This window comes from Miniopterus schreibersii (assembly GCF_964146895.1).
Source record: "Miniopterus schreibersii genome assembly, chromosome: 5".
Lineage (NCBI taxonomy): Eukaryota > Metazoa > Chordata > Mammalia > Chiroptera > Miniopteridae > Miniopterus > Miniopterus schreibersii.
The window spans coordinates 40,351,876-40,369,888 of NC_138106.1; the positions used below are offsets into that span (position 1 = coordinate 40,351,876).

General features: G+C 43.2%; 1 protein-coding gene across 1 annotated transcript in view; it reads right to left on the reverse strand.

The window, feature by feature from the left end:
• P3H2 (prolyl 3-hydroxylase 2) overlaps window positions 1–16,188 on the reverse strand; it is a 143,128-nt gene extending 126,940 nt beyond the window's left edge. Inside the window, exon 1 of the mRNA XM_081137726.1 lies at window positions 15,554–16,188. Coding sequence (XP_080993852.1) covers window positions 15,554–16,033 — 480 coding nt within the window. The 5' untranslated portion in view covers window positions 16,034–16,188. The remainder of the gene's footprint in view (window positions 1–15,553) is intronic.
• Window positions 16,189–18,013: the final 1,825 nt, after the last annotated feature.

An 18,013-nucleotide genomic window follows, 5' to 3' on the forward strand; every position in this document is an offset into this window, starting at 1 on the left:
GATCGATGTTTCCCTCAGATCAATGTTTCTTTCTCTTTCCCTCCATCTCTCTAAAAATCCATAGAAAACATATCCTTCCGTGAGGATTTAAAAAAAAAAAAAGAATTATGGCCATAGTTTCCTAATTCCTTTCCCAAATAACGTTTCCGATATATCCCACCCAAGTTCATGTCACTAAGCTTACACTGACTTATAAACTTGGTACCACCATGAAAAAGCTGTCGTAAGAAATTATGATCAAGTGCATAGAATGGCATTTTTAAATACTTAATTACGAGGAATAACATAGGGGCAACCTCACACTCTAAGAGAAATGAGAATTCATATTCAATGAACCTACTGAGTTAGTACCACGTGCAAAGACGCAAACAATGAAGTCAGCCAAGTGTGAATGTTTACATCAGACTCACCCATAAATAACCTGGAACACAGGAGGTACTGATTATGGGAATATCCTATTGATTCTGGAACAATGGGAAAGAGAAAAGGGCATCATTGCTTAGGAGCATTTTTTTTCTTATTCTAAATCCTACCTTAATTGGTTTCCCATATATAACATAGTAGGTAAAACTTCATTAAGTATCTGATTGAGAAAAAGAACCAGGATGAACAACTATTCATTTATTTGTGAAGAGTCAAATCACGGTGCTCCAGCAGGATCTCCTCCGGGGACCTGTAAACAAGTGAAAGGGCAGCTGGTGGCAGCTCAGTAAAGCTGTTTTTTGACACCTCTGAAGCTGGAGTAGGAAAGAATACTCTTAACAATAGGAAAGAATACTCTTAGCTTGACATCAACCACAGCACAGTCCAGTTGGTCTTAAGCTTGAGTTAGTGGTGGTGGAAGTTGACTAGAGATTTTTATTAGAGGTCAGAAAGGCTTTCCTGTAGCTTTCTGCAATTAAGCACTAGTAACAAACTTAATCCAGAGTCTTGAGATCAAGCCTACTCAACCTGTGTTCATCATCATCATCATTATAACCTATTTGAAGAGTCTGCGTGAAGACTTCTGGATCTGAACAAGATGGTGTAAATTCGTTTCTCCCCTACCTCCCCTTCAGTACCCCTAAAAACACTGCACAAACTACAACAGGCAAGCACAGAAAGACTCTGAAAGGTGGCAAGAAGACAGACTGGCTAGGAACCTGGCACTTGAATAATAGTAAATTTCCTCAATTTCTTTTTGTCTCTCACATATATCCCTGATTGGACGCTGGAGAAGCCTGTCACCTGGAAATGCCAATGGGAGCCTACAAAAAAAGGTCCCCTCCCCACAAAGCATCTTTTCTCTAGTTAAAGGACTAGGAAAGTTAGGTATAACAGAATAGAAATGTATGTGCTAACACCTGCCCTGCACCAGCCAAACACCAGGGAATGAAAACACGTGCCCCCCACACCAACCTTGGTCAGCCAACAGGGCAGAGAGCCTGGACTTCCACTCCCACCCTTCCCAGGGGTGGCAGCCATTCCTCCCCCTCCCAAATAGAGAGCAAAGGAGGGAGTTCACAGAGGAGGGGCCAGATAAAATGATCCTTTAAATATTCTTTAGCAATATTTCATGTTAAATATTCTTAAATATATAGTCTTGGAAAGACTCCCTAGCAACCCAGTGTGCAAATGAACATTGGCAAAAGGTTTCAGAACTGAACTAAAATGTGGAATATAGTCACATTTTCAATTGGCCCCTGAATAGCATACAGTTAATTGAAGCAAATTAGAATCACCCTGCAAACACTCTGTAAATGAAATTGAGTTTTCTGAGTATACTGTGATGTACTTGTTAAGAGAAGTGTATCCACTTTCAATTCCTAAGCGTGGATGTTCTGGTCAATTGTTATACATTTAACTTAAAACTCTGATTGGTACTATGAAACCACAAATAAATTCTTTTTTAGATGTTATCTCAGAGACACTTGAGCCAGAAATCAGAAGACCGATGCAGATCATACATGTGGCTATTGTTACTGCTAAATATTCTGTGAGTGTGTTTTAAGGTCTTGGTATTTTTTTCCTCCCCTTTCCTTTTTTGCATTATGTACGTTACTTATAGGAAGTGTGCTAATAACTCTGGTCTAAGATTATATTAACCAGAATTAAGAAGCATGATAAAAAAGAACTGTTTTTTCCAATGAAAAAGTCTTTAATGATCCATCTGCAGGTATAAGACAAATTTTTACTTCCTAAGACCATGGAGTCTTATGACTTAAAGTATGGATTGGAAAATATGTTAAATCGTATCTATTTCAGCATCACTTTAATGCTTGAATAATAAATGCAGCCTCCCTGTTAAGCATTTGTCTGACTCATGCTCAAACACTTCTGGGGCTCCTTATCAAATCGTAACAGATGTCAGGGTTAGGGAAGTATTTGTATTGGAACTGAGATCTTGTTCTCTGTAACTTCTGTTACTTGGTCGTAGCTCTTCAATTGATTGGTGCCATTAAGATCAAGAATAGCCCATCTGGGCATAGCTCAGGGGTTGAGTATCAACCTATATGATCCAGGAGATCAAGGTTTGATTCCCTGTCAGGGCACATGCCTGGGTTTCGGGCTTGATCCCTACTAGGGGGCGTGCAGAAGGCAGCTGATCCAGGACTCTCTCTTATCATTGATGTTTCTACCTCTCTCCTTCTCCCTCCTCTCTCTGAAATCAATAAGAATATTAAAAAAATATATAGAACTGCCATTTAACCCAGTGATACCACTTCTAGGAGTATATCCTAAGAATCCCAAAACACAAATCAAAAAGAATATACATATGCACCCCTATGTTCATAGCAGCATTATTTACAATAGTTAAGATCTGGAAACTGCCCAAGTGCCCATCAGTAGATGAGTGGATAAAAAAGCTGTGGGACATTTACACCATGGAATACTACGCAGCTATAAAAAAAAGAAGCACTATTAGCCTTTGAGACAGCTTGAAGGGACCTGGAGATTATTATGTTAAGCAAAATAAGCCAGTCAGAGGAAGACAAATATCACAAGATCTCACTTACATGTGGAATCTAATGAACACAATAAACTGATGAATAAAATAAAACCAGAGGCAGGGAAACATGGAACTGATTGGCAAATCTCAGAGGGAAAGGGGAGAGGGAGGCGGGGAGAGTATAACCTAAGAACTTATATATATATATATATGCACTGCCCATGAACACAGACAATAGGGTGGTGAAGGCCTGAGGCAGGGCAGAAACTGAGGGTGGGGGTAAGGGGGAAAAAGGGAGAGATATTCATAATACACTCAGTAATAAAGATTAAAAAATAAATTAAAAAAAGTAAACACCTACTTCTGACACACTGGAAGTACTTGCTTTTTATGGCCTTTTATACTCCTTTTATCTCCATTCTATTTTGAATGGCATTACAGTATCCCATCATTTTCCCTTTTCCTTAGGTAGACTGTTGGCTCTCTGGACCAGTTCACTGAAGTATTTTAGACTCTCCAGCTGGCAGCGATAAAAGAGCTCTTATAAGCAATCTGGTCCAATGTTGCCCTTGTCCAAACAGAGACCTCCAGGCCTAGAGAGAAAAGTTAGTGACAGAACTGGGGACGGAGTCTAAATTGATTGATTCCTAGATTCATAACCCTCTACATTTTTATTTGAGCTCCTCTCCCATTTATTTATTGTTATATAAAAAGCAGGCTCATTTTTGGTGTTTGTGATGATATTTGTTGACTTCCAAACTTAGGCCATCTCCCATGGGTGCTCAAGATCAGGGTGGAGAAAAGGCTTACAGGGATTTAAAATTCCCAAGACGAGTTGGTCTGTGGGGAGAGATTTTATCTATTAATATGAAACAGAGGTTTGGAATGTGTTTGAACAGAGTCCCATTTTTTGAAAAATACAAAGAAGAGGCCACAGTCTCAGGGAAATTGTGCATTCAGAGGGTTGAAGAATATACTGGAGAAGAGAGCAGGACTCATTAAGAGGAGGATTTCTGCTTTAGCCTGAAGGTGAAAGGAGGCTGGTCAGCATGCGCTCCAAGGTATGGAGAACTGAAGGTGAAGTCCGTGGCTCAAACTGAGCAGGCCAAGTTTTTGTCTTGTGTGTTCCCAAGTTTTTTGTACCTACGGCATGTGTTCATATCTTCTCAGTTTATCATGATATATTGGCCTATTATTTCGCCTTTCAACTTCCCTCACATGCCTGCCCTCTGCCTAGAAACTACGAGGCAAGGAACAAGTCCTTTTGTGTCAATGCGGACCTATGCAGGCCCACAATCTTTTTCTTTTTCTTTTTTAATGTCTCACAAGAACCCTGTTAAGTAGGTGTGACAATCATCCCTACTTTCCAGATAAACTCAGGTTCATATGGGTGAGCTTTTTATACCACTAATAAAAGGCAGGACTTTTATGAAGACAGAAGTGGGTTTTGATGTTAAAACCCAGTAAGTTATTCTGATAAAGTCGGAAAATTGTTCAACACACTGCAGCTGTGTGAAGTGATGAACGTCCTGTGCATGATTCAGCCTTTTATTAGGATTTTAGTGCCTCTTCTTCGTCATTTTATTTCTATGCTCATTCCTCGTGCATGAATTTCAAAAACATTTCTCATTTTATCTTTACATCAACCCTGTGAGTTAGGTAGTTTTAGTATTATTACTTTTATTATCATCTATCTTTTCACAGAGAGAAATATTGAGTCACAGAGAATAGGGAACTTGGCAAACTGTAAAAGGGAAGGTCAAACCACACCTGGGGTTTCAAAGACACCTGAAATGGCATAAAGGCATTTCCCTTAGCAAGCTCAAAAAGTTACTAACACTGCAGTTCACTCGGATTTAGCTTTGAGGTGGTGTGTTTTATAGCTATAATTAAAGTAAAATTCCCTAAAGGTATCATTTCACATATTACCATATATTGATTTTTCACGCCTCAGAATAACATATATTATTTTTTTAAATATGATCAGGTTTATCCTTAAAATATCCTATACTCTGGATTAAGTTAATTCTCCAAATTTTCCATGATCTCTACTTCCAATGTTTCTTTTTTTTCTTAGCCCTTGTTTCCTATCTAAAAGTTAAAAATTACCAGCTTTTTCTAAATGGAATTTTTCACATACCTTAAATCTTATGTCCTTTCCACACCGGATTCCATTGCTTAGAAACAAAATATCCCTGAACTGCCACCACATAATCTGTTACAGTCTGAATGTTTGTATCCCTGCAAAAATTCCTATGCTGAAACCTAGCCTCCAAACTGATGGTATTAGGTGGTGGGGCCTTTAGGAGGTCATTAGGTCATGAAGGCAGAACCCTCATGAACAGAATTAGTGCCCTTATAAAAGACGCCCCAGGAAGCTTCCTGGCCCCTTCGCCATGTGGGGTTACAGGGAAAAGGTGGCTACCTAGGAAGCAGGGCTCTCACCAGTTGGCCTTCCTGCCACCAGAAATGTGAGAAACAAATGTTCGTTGTTTACAAGCTACCCAGTCTATGGGTATTGTTTCAGCAGCCTGAATGCACCGAGACTTCCTCTGACTCTCTCTCTCCATCTCCACGCCATTCTTCTTTCCTCTGGCCTCTCTTATTTCCCCCACTTTCCAGACTTCTATAGGTTGGCATTTTAGGTTCAGTCAAGCTGCTCTCCACGGATATATGTGATACAGAACTAACCCCAAGAAAACTAAGAGTTGCAGTAGATTACTTTTAAATGTTGGGTTTGGGTACTTCCCAAGCTGAATGAGAAATACATTAATTCTGGAGATTGGAATTCACAACTGAAAGGTGCTAGTTTGTATTGCTAAAACAGCCTGTCCTGTCACGTTCAGACAATAAGTAGAGGGAAGCAGAGCCTCTGGTCTTTCCTGCAAGCTGAAAGAGCGCAGCCACAGGGGAGGACCAGCTGTGGGATAGGAGCCCAGTGATTTGGATCTCGGAGAAAAAGGCTCTACTTCCAATGGATTTTCCCTCATAAAAGGTGTTAAGCTGTAGCCAAACTTTCTTGTAAATATCATGATTCATCAGTGGGCATGATGCCATCTAGCATGCATTGTCAAAAAACTGATTTTGTATTTGTCTAACCTTAATGTCCAGTTATCTTCAATATGGCTAAATGTTTAAATCAGTGATTTTCAATGTAGGGTGATTTTGACCCCCAAGAGACATTTTGCAATGTAAATGAAGATATTTTTTTGTCGTCACAGCTTGGAGCAGGGTGGGGTGTACTGATGCTGCTATCCAGTAGGTAACGGCCAGAGATACCGCTAACCATCCTAAAATGCTCAGAACAGCCCACCGCAACAAAGAATTATTCATCACAAATATCAATAAGCCACAACTGAGGAACTCCAGCTTAAAGGCCTACTGACCTGGGACCTGCAGGCTGTAATGTACAACTGAACCCTTTGTCATCCTAGAGAAATAATGACTGACTGTGAAAGTCTTTGTCCCTGATGGCACATGCTAGAATCACATGCTGATTGTTGATCCTGGATTCAACCTGAAAAATACTATTAAGAAATAGCTCTGGCTTCAGTGGAGAAATAATTAGTATGGTGTTCTCGATTAGCCTTTGATACGATAATTTGAGATCATTTTTTAAAAACAGCCAAATTTGGTTTTAAGGTAATTTCACTGTTTCTGCAGTCCTAATTATGTGTTGATTTCTTCATGCAAGCCTATTGATCTTGGCAGAGTAAAAGCTAAAAATCTAGCATTCACGCAAGAATAAATTGAAATTGGCTCAATTAACTTAGTTATGATTCAAGGTTTGTTAACAGTTTCTCTGTTTTGTTTTGGATTTATTTATTTTATTATACGTTTTGCTTTTTTCCCACTCCTTTCCAGAGTTCCAGTATAATTACACTGCAATCTTCAACAGTGTCCCATTACTTGCACAAAAATCGAATCCATTATTTGCTGATAATGAATTCCAGCAGAATCATTCTGATAGCCCTGAACTTCTGGAAAACCTGACATCTTGGATCTCCCTCTGTCTGGCTCTTATTCTTTCATTTCCCTTCCAAAGAAGATGCTTTGCCTCTTTCATTTTCATTAGGTTTACAGGGGAGCAGCATTGACCAGGTTCCTGTTTCTGAACTTTTTCCAGAAACGGAGAGAAGAGCACTGCAAAGAATAACATTGCATAAGGAGATGGTAGTTTTGTTTTCTGGGTCTATTCCATTTAGCAAATGTCAGTGGCGTGCTATGTTTTAACTTTGTTGAATTTATGTTATCAGTGTGGGTCTTCTAAGTAGTGGTCATCGGCAGTGTTACAGAGGTGGGACTCAGGGTTCTTGAATTCTAACCTTGGTTCTTGCATTACATAGATAAATGTGGACAACTTGATTCTCTTTTGGGCTTTATTATTCCATCTGTAAAATGGGTTGGAACACTAATGTTCCATGAATGTGGCAGAGAGCAGTTGCAGAAAGATGGGAAGCTGAGAAGGGAGGAGAACACCTTCGCCAGAATGTGCCCAAGTCTTACATAAGGCCTATGAGGAAAAGGGGCACAAAACGAGTTCAGAGAAGTAGATGCCTATGTCTGTGCATCAAATTAAATAAGAAGCCCCATGGCCTTCACTGCATTAGAGTCATAAATCTGGCATTGCCTCTACCACTACCTGCATGTCTCTTCCCTCTATTGATCCCCTCAACCCTCTCCTTTTCAGATGTAATTTCACTGTGTAGGTCACCAACAGGACACGGAATGAGGGAGGAAAGGGAGAAAGACAGAAATAAGCATAGAAAACTAAGTAAAGCAGAAAGGAGTGTAGTCCAGTGAAATTGGCTTCTTCCAACAATAGTTTGTTGCCCTCAGCAGTTCTAAAAACTGAAAATCATACACACAGCACTAAAGCAGGCCACTCAGAAGGTTGAACTCGAAGCATTTTTTTTTAAAGAGGTGTCTGGACGATTTGGCAAAGGACAGCCAGGTCTCATGAAAATTACATAGCTCGGAAGTCAGACAGCAGGAAAAGAGAGTAAATGAAAGGAAAGAAAAAGAATTATAGGATAAAAGCTGAATGGAAAAAAAGACAGGAGAAATTATTTTTCCCAGTGAGAAATGCAAAATTTTCCACCAGACAACTGTGACTCTTGGCTGAGTGGTTGATGCATCATGTGAATGAAAATGTAGGGTGGGTGGGGCCATGCAGGAAGCTCAGTCTTGTGTCTGCCCTGTCTGCGAAGGCAGAAGGTCCCCTGCAGGTCTTAGCAGGCCCACTGGTTCACCACCGCTCCTTTACACAGAGGCAGCTGTGACCATGATGCAGAGTCTGGAAAGAGCACTGAACTCTAAGTTAGAATACCTGCATTCCAGACTCAGGGTTCCTTGCTGACCCACCTAGATTTGTAATGGAACCTCTGAAGTGACAGAGATAGACTTCTTCTGAGGGTCCCTCAAGCTGTAGCATTTTTTATAATTGCAATAATGACCACTCCACAACCTTGCTAGACCACATTTCTTTTTTTTAAGAAACCAATTTTTTAAAAAAATATGTTTTTATTGATTTCAGAGAGAGGAAGGGAGAGGGAGAGAGAGAGAGAGAAACATCAATGATGAGTCATTGATCAGCTGCCTCCTGCACACACTGACTGGGGATCGAGCCTATAACCTGGGCGTGTGCCATGACCAAGAATCAAACCATGACCTCCTGATTCATGGGTTAACACTCAACCACTGAACCACACTGGCTGGGCTAGACCACATTTCTTGAGCAAAATATGGTACTTATCCCTCCTCTGTCATCCCTACTTTCCTGCCTCAAAGCATTTTACCTGTAAATAGAGATTTGAACAAGTTGCCCTCTTAGAGTCCCTTCTAGTGCTAAGACGTGATTCTAACAAATCCACAGTTCACTCAATTCCTTAGCAATACAAAAGAACCATTATTATACCAAATCTGATGAGTTTCCATTTTAAGTGAACTCACCCACCTTTCAGAATTTCTCAAGCCCCACCCATGAAGCAAACTGACATTTTATCAAACGTTCCCAAAAGAATTCCACAGGGCTATCCTTTTGGAGTTTATCAGTAAGCAAATGATATTAGTGACAGAAAACATTTGATTCTCAAAGATGGGATCAGTGAAGAGAGACAAGCAGTTTATTACTTTCTTTTATTAAAACCTGTAAAGGAATCCCTGATTCACCAGACTGAGATAGGAGAAAACTTATAAGCAGCTGCTACCCTCATTTAATTGAATTTTAAGCTGCTGTGGCACTATTTATAATTGTAACGAATGAAGAGCTGACTGGGCCTTCAAAAGGACAACCCCCATGAGGGGACAACTGGAATTCTAACTCCTCAGCACACAGGACTTAAGAGCTAGCTAGACAAAAAGTCACGCAGGCTTCCTTCTTAAGGAGTGGGACAGAAAGATGGTGTCTCAGTGATTTTCATGATTCAAGCCCCAAAAAGGCTCAAGAAGAAGAAAAAAGCCTCATCCTCTAAGGAAATAACCACTAGGAAGATTTTACAACAGCTATTTCAAGAAGATATAAAATTAACCTCCAACCTGAAATAACTAGGGGAGCAAACGGCACAGTCTACATATAGGTAAAAAGACATTTAAACATAGGATTTGGGAAAGGTTTTTATTCTGAACTCACAGTATCTATATCATGCAGTTGTGGTCTAGAGTTTCAAAAAAAAATTTTTTTTAATCGTCACCTGAGGATATTTTTTCTATTGCTTTTCAGAGAAAGTGGAAGGGAGGGAGAGAGAGAGAAACATCGATGTGAGAGAGACACCTCAATTGGTTGCCTCCTACTCAGCCCTGACCTGGGCTAGGGATCAAGCCTGCAACCAAGGTACGTGACCTTGGCCAGAATCAAACCCGGGACCCTTCAGTCCTCGGACCCAGTGCTCCAACCACTGAGCCAGACTGGCTGGGGCTAGGGTTTCAATTTTTGCTGCTGTTGTGAAGGCATTAACCTAGAAAGAGAAAGAAGTTCATCGAGCAGAATAAAAATGAAGAAATTCCTTGAGCTTACTTTTTTCTTTTCTAGCAACCACTTGTAGAATAGATCATGGTAAAAAAAAAAAAAGGGAGTTTAGAGAGATGACTCTAGGAAGAAATAAAATTGCCTAACTTAATTGCACTTTCTTTTTGTTCTTTAATTCTGAGAGGAAAATACAAAGGTCAAATGGCACAAAGCACCAACTCAGAAACAAAGCATGCAGGGGCAGGCTTGTTTTAAGTTAAAAAAAATAATAATAAAATAAACAGCACTAGGTTTGTTTGTTTTTTCTTAAATGGCTGGAATGGCAGGAGAAAAACAGATACCGTGAAAGTTTCCAGATTGTACAGCACACAGATAAGAAAAAATAAAATAAAAAGCTCTCTCTTCATCTGTTTAAATTCAACAAATGTACATAAAGCAAGCACAACGTATCAAGGATTTTCTGAAGCATAGTTTTCAGTACTAAGAATTAAATGTGGGGAAAAAATGTAGAGGGAGGGAAAGAAGGTTTGCAACGCTAACCAGAACCTGCAAGTAGACAAGAGTGACGACAAGTCAAACAATCTATATCCTTCTGTAACTCTCTCCCCTAACCAACCAGCCAGGAAACCAAGTAACTAGTGTGAGACAGCCTCCAGCCACCACACAGCAATCTTTCTCAACAATATTTCACACACAAGGAACCAAGCTATTATTTATTCAACATATACATAAGCTGTTATTGCCCCTGTTTTAGGTTTTGGGGGGGAATATAGATGCTGACAGCCCAACTCGGACTTACTGAACCCAAATCTCTAATTTTAAATCACATTTTTAATGCCCAGATGATTAATGATAATCATCTATCTAATAATCCCCCAGATCTGAGAACTCCTATGTTAGATGTAACAATGAATAAGTCAGTTTTTAATCTCAAGGGGCTCATATAAGTGATAGGCAAATGGGATAAATTTCCCAAAATAAGATTGCAAGTGAAACATGATATAAGAGGAACAAATTCTTTGCTGTGGACATTTAGAGGAGGGAGAAATGATGGACTGTTGGGAGTTGCACGGGGAGTGAAAGAGGACCTTACAGAAATAGGTGCATTTGTGGTAGTAGAGTTACAATTTCAACCCACAAAGAAGGAAAAATCTACCATTATAACTAATAATAAAAAAAAAACATGTCTCCAGAGTTGAGAGAAAGAGGCCTTGTCCTGGCGCTTTACGTAAATCTTCTCCGAAAGCCAATCCAAATAGTCAGGTAAGTCTTATCATTTCCCCATTTTGCAGATGGGGAAAGTGAAGCTCAGAAATTTTGTAAAATTTGCTCACAGTCATACAGCTAGATACTGAGGAGCTGAAGTTCAATGCCAGGACTACGCCATTCCGGAGCCTACACGCCTCCAAAAGAAGAATAAACAAAGCCCAGATGTGCGAGAGTGTGAGGCATGTAAGACCAGGCATCCAGTGTTCCCTCTGGCTGGAGGGTGGCAGAGCTGGGAGACAGGGTCGGTAGAGTTAAGGGGAAGCCAGGCTGCAGATGCCGAATTAAACTACGTGGGCTTTATGTGGTTAGCACGAGGAAACTACTGAAGGTTTCCCAGAGAATACTATGATCGAGCTTTCTTTCAGGGTTGAGGCTATGAATCATGAGTTCTATCTTACAATCAGAAATAATAAAAATCAAACATCTGAATAGTCTTGCCCTGCCTTTCAACAAAAAAAGTATGGCCAAGAGCCAGGTGGAACTGTTGTTTCATAGCTGTTCAGAGGAATTTCCAACATGCCAGGTCTTAAGGAAGATTCTACAGAGCAGGCCTCAAGATAAATGCAGTGCTTGCCTGTTACCCCTCAGGACAAGGCTCATCCCTGGAGCTGTCCAAATCTGGCAGAAGGATAGCCCTGGAGACTACAGCTATTCCCTGGGACCTGAGGCAGCTCCTTGGGACAGTGGGCACAGCATAGGCATGGGCATCAGTTATTGGCAGAGCCCAGACTCCTGAATCCAGTCCTGTGCTCATTTCATCAAATCAAATCATGTGACACTGGGCAAGCCCCTCTCCCTCTCTGGATCTCCCTTTCCTTCTCTGTGAATAGGAAATTGATCTGGACGGGACTCAGATTTCACAAATTTCAATTCTTCCCTTCTAACACACCAACATAAAGGATCTGCTTCCATCAGTGGCTCACTACCAAGGACTTGGGGGCCGGGGGGGGGGGGGGGGAGCAGCAACTTGCAAGAGCTTCCACACTTTATAAAGCCCTAACTGAGAATAAATGTACCTCCTTATCTCTAGGAAGCCTTTTAGTTCTGACTCTATTATAGATTTTCAATTCTCAAATCCTGGCTGCAAAGTCCTCCCTGAATTCCATCTGGCCCAAGATTATCTTTTTCAAGTGCAAACTGGATCACTGACCAAAAGTAATTCAACAACATGATCATATCCAAGCACATGCAGGGAACTCCTTATTCTATTTTCAGGGAATGAACCCTTTAGAATCCATGGCTGTCAAAACCTGAGGATATTATGTTATTATTTGAGATTTTTGTTTTACTCTCAAAAGGTAGTGTGTGTGTAAAATTCCTTGGAAGCCAAGCAAAGGCTAAAGTTGTGGAAGGAGGGGAGAGAACCATGATGCATATCCTTCAATGTTCACGAAAATATTCCTGAAAGCTCCAACCATCAAAAATGAATTTCCAAAGAGACTGTCAAGTATGTGAATCCAAAAAACATTGCCTGTAGGAGTAGGGGTGAATCTGAAGAACATGCAAGATTTGTTCTGCTCTCAGAAACACTGCTGGTAATTTTAACATTGCTTCACCTATTTTTAAAAGAACTTTTAAACTTCACTGGTTCATCAGACCACATCGAGTAGTTCACACACAAAAGTGCTCATGAATGACTAACCCCTGTAGTCAAATCACCGCAACAATCTGAGGCATGTTAACCTTATGGCTTCACCTTCTCTGACCTCCAGCCAGGGGCCAGGAGCAGGAGGATGACTGATAACTGTTAACATTTACAGTGAAGCAAGCTTATTTACAGGACCAAAGAAATGCACATTTTGTTACCTCATGGCTATTTATTTTTATAGGGCCTGAGAAAAGAAAATCTGCCCAAGATGTGTGACAGAACTATCAGCAGGACTGCCAACCTCACATGTGCAACTCCTGGGAAGAGCATGCTACAGGACCACCCACGCTCTGCTCTGGGAACTAGCTTATATATCTTAAGCTGTCAGGCACTCAAGGTCCCCACTCTGCCTACCATTGACTGGTTTTTGTAAGACCAAAACCTGTATACTATTCAAAAGAAATCAGATTTGCATGCCTTTGTAAGTCTATCAGGAGGGTCAAGTAAGTAGAATACAAATCCTGGAAAGGATTCGGGCTCTCTCCTTATTTCTTGCCCAAGATAATACGGTGAACTCCAGCACCTTAGCCACGGCACTGGGAGTTAAGAGTTTGTCTCTGTTGTGATTTCCTGAACTCCACCAACAACTGCAATTCTCCTGAGCACCCATTCACCTGCAAGGAGAGAGGTGTTGGGGAGGAGCTGCAAAACACATTTGGATATCTGCACATAGGGAGTATTTTCACCACCCCAAAAATGCAGCCTGGTCCTTTGGCTGGCATGAGCTGCCACTTCTCCAACAGCTGTAGAAGAGACACTGATATATTGACATAAAGGTGGAAGGGGGGACAAAGTGCAAATTAAGAGCAACATGAGTGAGTGAGAACAGGGATGGGATTGAGGAACACAAGCTAAATTCTCTCTGCTGAAGCATCCAGATAGATCTTCAAAATTGTGGGTATGAGGGAAATGTTAATATACATCACATACCTCCTGACGCTAAGTTCAGGCAAGTTGAATACAAGAAATAAAAACAGAAGGAGAGAATTGGGCATCTGATGTTGCGTAACCCAGTCCAATGCTTACCTCCAGAATTGGAAGTCTTAGTGAGATTGCCTCACATAGATTTCACCTCTTCCAAGCATTCCTTCTCTTTAACCTTTGATCTTAAGTTTTTGTAGATGCAGGGGCGAAGAGAAAATAATCTGTTTCAGAGCAAACCTACTTTTATCTCTACTGTTTTGAGAATGCTTTCTTTTAAACTTCAGAGAAAAGGTGCAGACTAGTGTGTAGGAGGGATGAAGGAGTGGAGACAGCAGAGAAATGAGTGTGAGGCTACACCAAGAAATGAAGTGGGAGTAGACCTTATGTTAGACCCTGCTCTGACAGTCTCAAGAATTAGTGCTTAGTGGGCACTTTAAATATCTATTTACAGTACAGTCCTTTTTGAGAGAGAGAGGTTGATTGCAATAGAGCTAATGATTTGCCCAGGTTCATCTAGTGTTGGTTACAGAGCTCAAACCACCAGATACCTGAATCCACAAACACATGATAGAATCATCAAAAGATTACTATGGCCGTGTAGTATCGTTTGATATCAGGTAGTGATATCCAACTTTGTTCTTTCTCAAGATTGCTGTGGCTACTCGACGGAGTCTTTTGTAGTTCCATATAAATTTTTGGAATATTTGTTCTAGTTCTGTTAAATATGCCATTGGTATCTTGATAAGAATTGTGCTGAATCTATGAATCGCTTTGGGTAGTATGGACGTTTTAATGATGTTAATTCTTCCTATCCGTGAACATGGTATATGCTTCCACTTATCTGTATCTTCTTCAATTTCTTCAGTGTCTGATAATTTTCTAAGTACAAGTCTTCTTTTACATCCTTGTTAAATTTATTCCAAGGAATTTTTTTTTTTATGCATTTGTAAAAGTGATTTTTTTTTTTTTTTTTAGTTGCCCTTTCTGACAGTTCATTACTGGTGTATACAAATGCATTAGATTCCTGGATATTTATTTTGTATCCTGCCACTTCACTGAATTCATTTATCAGTTCTAGCAGTTTTTTGGTGGTATCTTTAGGGTTCTCTATATAAAGCTCTGGTACATTTACACAATGGAATACTACTCAGCTGTAAAAAGAAGGAAATCTTACCTTTTGCAACAGCATGGATGGACCTGGAGAGGATTATGATATACTCCAGTGAAATAAGCCAGTCAGAGAAAGACAAGTACTATATGATTTCACTTATATATGGAATCGCATGAACAAAATAAATGAACAAACAAAACACAAACAGGCTCATAGATAGAGAACAGACTGACAGCTGTCAGAGGGGAGGGAGGTTGGGAGGCTGGGTGAAAAAGGTGAAGGGATTAAGCAAAAACAAAACAAAAACCTCATAGACACAGACAACACTACAGTGATTACCAGAAAGAAAGGGGGGTGGGGGAGGTAAGAGAAGGTAAAGGGGGGGGGGTTAAATAGTAACCAAAAGAAATGTGACTTTGGACGGTGAACACGCAATACTGTATACACACACACATATATACAGACATACACACACATATATCTATACATACACATGATGTATTGTAGAATTGTACACCTGAACCTACCTAATTTAATTAACCAATATCACTCCAATGAATTCAATAAATTTTTTTTTAAAAGAAATTTAAAAAAAAATAAAGCAACATTAAAGGATAGCGACCCCGTCAGGCAAGGAGACGGAGCAGCGGGGCGGGCTGGCGAGCGCGGGGAGCCCCCGGGAGCGCCAGGCGCGCGGCGCGGTACCTTGATGTAGGCTCGCTGCAGGTAGTTGTAGGGCACGCGGCGCTGGAAGTCGCTGCGCACATCCTCGCTGACGCGGTGGCGGGACGCGGGGCCGCCCAGGCGCTGGGTCTCGCAGCTGCGGTGGCAGCGCGCCCGCTCCAGCACGGCGCGGAAGAAGGGCAGCTCGGCCCCGGGCCCCGCGCCGGGGGGCGCGAGCGGGCGGCGGGCGGCGCAGTGGCGGGCGCAGCGCGCGCGGACCTCCCGCAGGCGCCGGTGGCTGCGCAGCGCCGCTTCCAGGTCGCGCACGGCGAGCGCGTAGTCCCCGCTATAGTAGGCGGCCACGCCGCTGGCGTAGAGCAGGTCGAAGGGCTGCAGAGGCCCCGGCTCGGGCTCCAGCTGCGGGCGCGGGCTGTCCGGGGGGCCGCCCCACAGCGGCGGCGGGAGCGGCAGCAGCAGCAGCAGCGGCAGCAGCGGCAGCGGCGCCCAGATGCGCTCCCGCATCCTCCGCCGCGGAGAGACGCAGGACGGCCCCGCTGCCCAGCCCGCCCCCGGCACCTGGCGTCCCGGCGCCGTCTCCCAGCTCCGCGGGCGAGCGCTGGCCCTGCGGAGTCCCGGCTGCCCTGCGAGCCCCAGGTGACCGCCGGCGCTCGGAGGACTGAGAGGCGGAGACCGGCCGGCCGGCGGCTCTTAAAGGGACGCCCACAGCTCACACGCTCCTCCTGCCGCCCGAGCCTCCGCGAGCCTCGCCGGCGCTCAGCGCGCGCCCTGCAGGCTCCGCGCCGCAGCCGCCGGGGCGCCGCGGGCTGCCCGGCCCAGCGCCAGCGGAGAGCGAGCGCCGCTTGAGGGCAGCCGGGGAGCAGCTCTGCGCGGGGTCCCCCCCGGACTGCGGCGTGGATACAGGGCTCCCTTTTTGGCGAGGAAGGACATCCGGCTCGGCGAGGTTAGGGTTCGAATCACTTTCTGGAATTTGCACTTGACCTCAAAGTTTGCAGAGGCCCCACCTTCAGAGGCCCTACGTTCAGAGGCCCCACCTCGGAAGCTCCGTGCCAGGCCGTGGGGAAAGCACCAGAGGGCCAGCTGGCCCAGCTGCGGAGGCTTGAGAAGAGGGATGGGTCCTAGTTTATAGACCTGCGAAAGGGCGAAGGAAGGCCTCATCCATGGGCCTTGGGAATCCAAGCTTCCAGCTCCCTCCCTGGGAGGGGGCCAGCCTCTCCCTTGCTGTGGGTGTGGGTTTGTGCACTGGTGTGGGTTTGTGCACTGGAGCAGGGGAGGATCGAAGGAGGAGATAACCCGCCTTTCTATGCAGACAGCGGCGTCCCCGGACCAGAGAACCGCTGGAGGAAGGGGCCCTGCCTGGTTACCCACCGCGTGACTGTGCAACTGAGCCTCAGTGACCACACCCCGACAGCAGACCAATGTCCCAACACGTCAAATAGTTTTCAGATATGAATTCTTCTAAGAGTTGAACAAAGGGGCAATTTAATAAATCCAGTACCCCCAGGACTGAAGCAATCGCTCTAACAATGGGAAAGCTGACAGAAATGGCTGCCGGGCTCCAAAGGACTGGCCGAAGGCTTTCCTGTACCTCTGCTGCTCCTCTCTCATAAATACCTTCTGAGCCAAGCCTTTCCCCTCTCTCCTGTTCCCTTGGCTCCACACTCTCACAGGGATTCCTGAGAGCTTGAGCCCTGGACCCTTGACTCCAGCCCGCCTCCTGAAGGCATTCCTGTGGTCTCCTAAGGGCTTGTAGCAGTTTCACCAAGTCTTCCTGGCTCCTGGGAGGGTGAGCAGGAGGGAAGGGCAATGGTAAAGAGCCTCATGTGTCATGCAGTTGATATGAATTTCCTAAAGAAGGCTTTGTGTGGAATCACCACTGTCTCTGGGAGGTTGCCAGAGTTGCATGCTCATTCCTTCATTCCTTTTGTTGAGTTTAACCACTCTGACCATGAACAGCCTTGGCTCTCGCCAAGGGACACCAAAGAATCATGCTCTTAATTATTCTTCCCCATCAAATCTCCCTCATTTGGCTCATCTCACTGATGGAAAAACTCCAGTTTGGAGCTGAGTGTGTACTTAATGCTTTGGATATTCAGCTTTCTAGAATTTGCACTTGAGTCATCTGCCCAAACATCTTCTCTAGGGATTATCTCCCTTTTCAGGTAAAGATTTTGGAGCCCAGAGTTATCCACTTGTGGAAGGTTTTGAAGCACACTAGACTAGGAAGTCCTGCTGTGTGTGATAATCTATGCTTTGCCATGGATTATATTTTATGACATGTACACATTATTTCATATTTTTCTGTTAAATTCATATCTTTGGATGCCTACTCTCAAAGTAGGTGTTTTGGGGGAGGGAAGAGGCAAATAAGCCAGGGTCTATTCCTGGGAGCTCACCATGTTGTATAGGAGACAATCACGATGTACATGACTATGATATAAGGTAGAACGTGGTACATGTTAGATTAAGTTCAAAGTGCTATAG